At 36.4% G+C, this 3,627-nt stretch overlaps 1 protein-coding gene across 2 annotated transcripts in view; it reads left to right on the top strand.

Annotated features, from left to right (window-relative positions):
• CEP95 (centrosomal protein 95) overlaps window positions 1–3,627 on the top strand; it is a 37,335-nt gene that overhangs the window by 6,763 nt on the left and 26,945 nt on the right. For both annotated transcript variants that reach the window (XM_017517845.2, XM_017517846.2), the window contains exons 4-5: window positions 258–368; window positions 2,985–3,090. In XM_017517845.2, the coding sequence (XP_017373334.1) occupies window positions 258–368; window positions 2,985–3,090 (217 nt within the window). The remainder of the gene's footprint in view (window positions 1–257; window positions 369–2,984; window positions 3,091–3,627) is intronic.

Here is a 3,627-nt window from a genome sequence, read left to right as displayed (position 1 = left end):
TGTTGACCAGGATGGTCTCGATCTCTTGACCTCGTGATCCACCCGCCTCGGCCTCCCAAAGTGCTGGGATTACAGGCTTGAGCCACCGCGCCCGGCCTGCCTATATTCTTTTTTAAATTTAATCTCCAAGGAGCTGTAAGTTGGTATATCACCTGTATTTTTAAATGGCATTTTCACAGTTATATCCAAGTTTCAAGATTATGAAGCTTTCAGATTTCATGGTTAAATTTTTTAATAGCTCTGTATTCTGTCTCCAGGAGAAAATATTGTGAAAGGAGATAAAGAATCTATTAAGAATCTCCTGGAAATATTTGATGGTTTGTTGGAGTATCTTACAGAACACATCAGTGAAACATCTCATGAGAAAAGTAAGTTTAAGAATGGAAATTTGGTTTGGTTTTCCTTTTATGGTGTGTCCCTTTTGCCTTTTATCTTTTTGTGTATTTTTCTTCATAGGGAGTAGACTCACTAATACAGTATACCTGATAACTTTAGTTGTAAATTTCAAATTTTTGTTCCAGCCAGTTGGAAACTCAGACGGTCATCATGTATTTTATTAATTTAGATGTTGCTTATAAATTACTTTAAAACTAATTTATACTAGAAAGGTAAATTTCTGGCTAAATTATTTATTATCCATGATTGCATAAAATTTCTCCAAAATTTCCTGTTTCAGAACTGCCATTTATATTAAAAATTTGAATGTTACCAAGGCATCAACAGGAAGAACTGGTGCATTTCTGTCTTTAACCTGCACTTACATTTGTGACAGCCTGAATATTTCAGATATTTATCATTGCGAAAAGTAAAAGAACTTATTTGTCTTAATAATTTGAGATTAAGTAAATAATGCTATTAGTCATGAATGGAATAACATACTACTGTTCTTATGTTGAAAAGTTATCCAAAATAAATCTTCAGCAGCAACTTACAATTTGCTTAAATTCTAAAACAAATTAAGACAAAAAGTTGGGGTAGGGTCATCTTTCTTCATTCTCACTTTGTTTGTGGTGAGACCTGTGATTATATCATTTGAAATCAATCTTAAAGTCTTTAGTTTGAGATAGTTTCCTACCTTTAATCATTGTTACTAAGCTGTTTAAAAGCTGGGGGGCGGAAATTGAAAAGTCTACCATACTGGACATTTCTTTGTTTCAAAAATTGAGTGTTTTATACGCGTCTGGGTACTCTGGGAGGATTCCAAGCTGCACGTCATGTTTATGTTCTCAAACCTGTACTTGAGTCAGGGAGACAGCCATAAATACATACAGTAAAGGCGTAAAGGGGGAATTTGAATTAGGGGAGAGTATTGACAGGTGGAACTCACCTAATTCAAGGCTACCAGTAGGTATTTTGATGCTGTGTACCTTTTTATTAACAGGGTTAAGAGGTAGAAAACTACCTCTAAGTAAAGAAATTGAGATTAATTTAAAATATAAAGAGAGTAGCAGTTTTTTGTTTTGTTTTTTTGTTTGTTTTTTACAATTTCACACTTGCTGGAAGGAAGGGGAAGGATGGTAGTGCCTGGCTAATGATAGGGCAGTGGGGATGAAGAGGAGGGCGCAGCTGAGAGTTACTTTTATGAGAGTCTGGTGGTGGTGAAAGACTGAAGGATATTCTCGGGGGAGATCAGCAGTATATGGTGAGCTATTGGGGAAGTCGCTCAGATAGGCCTCCCTATATGACAATACCTTAGCTGGACAACATTTTGTTACAGTCTACTTCTCATCTCGGCAGGTGTAAAATGTACTTACTTGGCACTATTACCTAGAGCTGATCAGATTATTCAAAATGCCATTTAACAATAATATGAAACGAATCTTTATTATCACTAGTCATGTCAGCTGTGCAGGGCAGCTTTTACTTGGGACCTGAGCTACCATTATCATTTACCACTGAAGAAGGAGGGGTTCGAAGGAAGACCATGGGTTCAGTGCTGGATTCTGTCTCTCAGTACATGACAGCAGCTCTCTAAGCCTGTTTTCTCATCTGAAATTCTTTCATGGTTGTTGTGAAAGTTAAGTAGATATGTGCAAACAGTCAAACACACAGCCTACCTCAGAGTAAATGCGTAATTAAGGTTAACTGATGTTACTAAAATGTTGCTTGGTGAATATGGAAATAGAAAAAAATAAATGTGGGTGTTTGAACACTAACTATCTAGACATGGGCATGAGAATATCCAAAGGGGTAAATCTGAATCATGAACGGTTTCACCTACATACATTTGAAATATATGTAGGTCAGCACTTCTTGCTAACTAGATGTTGAACTTGATGCTGTATGCTATATCTTTCTTTTAAAAAGCTGATTCTCAATTTTTTTTTTTTTTTTGAGAAATTATTGCCCTAGTAAGTTATAGCCACTGGTGAAAGTATGTATTCTTCAAGTATGTTGGGGTGGAAAAAAGATTAATGGTTTTAAGAAAAGTTTCATCCAAGCCCTGATGCAGTGTGACTTCGCTTAAGGCATGATAGTCTCGGAGCTTGCATTAGGTTGACACAATCATGTTTTCTGTCATCGTGATTCACCTCAGACATCCCTTACAGATAGGTATAAAAATATTAAATAGACCTGCTACCAACTTAAAAAATAAAACATTGCTCATACATCTGTAGACCCTGTTTTTAAAGCAACATTCTTGTTTCTTTGTTACTTGAATAATACATGCTTGTTACAGTCGAAGATTTGGTTCTTTATGATTTCACTTTCATGAGAACCCTGTTTACCATGACAGGTTGGGGTGCCTTACTGTCCTTACCTGTCCCTGCCTCTTACATAGAAAAAGTAGTATTCACACCGGTTGCGGTGGCTCACGCCTATAATCCTAGCACTTTGGGAGGCCGAGGTGGGTGGATCACCTGAGGTCAGGAGTTCAAGACCACCCTGGCCATCGTGGTGAAACCCCCATCTTTTAGAAAAAAAAAAAAAAAAAAGGAGTATTCACTTAGGGGTTTTTTGGTGTTGTTATCTGTTCTGAACAGGTGAAACTGACCAGAATTTTAAAGAATTCGATCAAGGAGAATGTTTGGAAGAGCCAGAAAGTACTAAAGACTCTAAATCATCATGGAAAAGAGTTTCTTTTCCGAGGTAGGACTCAGTGTCTGTGAATTTAATCAAAACAAGTTATGCTTTTTGGACTAAGAATTAAAATGACATAATATACCAAGATGGCACCGAAAAATGCTAATGTGAAACTTCTAACTTCTCTATTTTAAATCTTCCTGAGGGAGTTTTAAGAACCTTGAGTTATATATAATACCTAAATCTCAGTGTTAACTACCTACTCATTTTTTAATTTTTCTTTTAATCATCAAAGTAAGTCATCATCTCTGCAAAAAACTTTCGAGATAGAGAGATACTTTGAAAAAGCAGGGAAAAAAATCTACCATTCAGAACTAAATAACTGCTGTTAACATTTCGTAAATTTTAGCAATTTTTTTTCTTTTTTGGATTTAGTCATGTGTCTATATAATTTTGTTGCCTGCCTCCCACCCCTGCTTTTTAAATAAAGAAACAGGGTCTTGCTCTGACACTCAAGATGGAATACAGTAGCCTGATCAGCGTTCACTGCAGCCTTGAACTCCTGGACTTACACCCAAGTAGCTGTGGCCACAGGTGTGTACT

Source organism: Cebus imitator, unplaced genomic scaffold (assembly GCF_001604975.1).
Source record: "Cebus imitator isolate Cc_AM_T3 unplaced genomic scaffold, Cebus_imitator-1.0 Scaffold650, whole genome shotgun sequence".
NCBI lineage: Eukaryota > Metazoa > Chordata > Mammalia > Primates > Cebidae > Cebus > Cebus imitator.
This window is presented reverse-complemented; position numbering and strand designations above follow the sequence as displayed.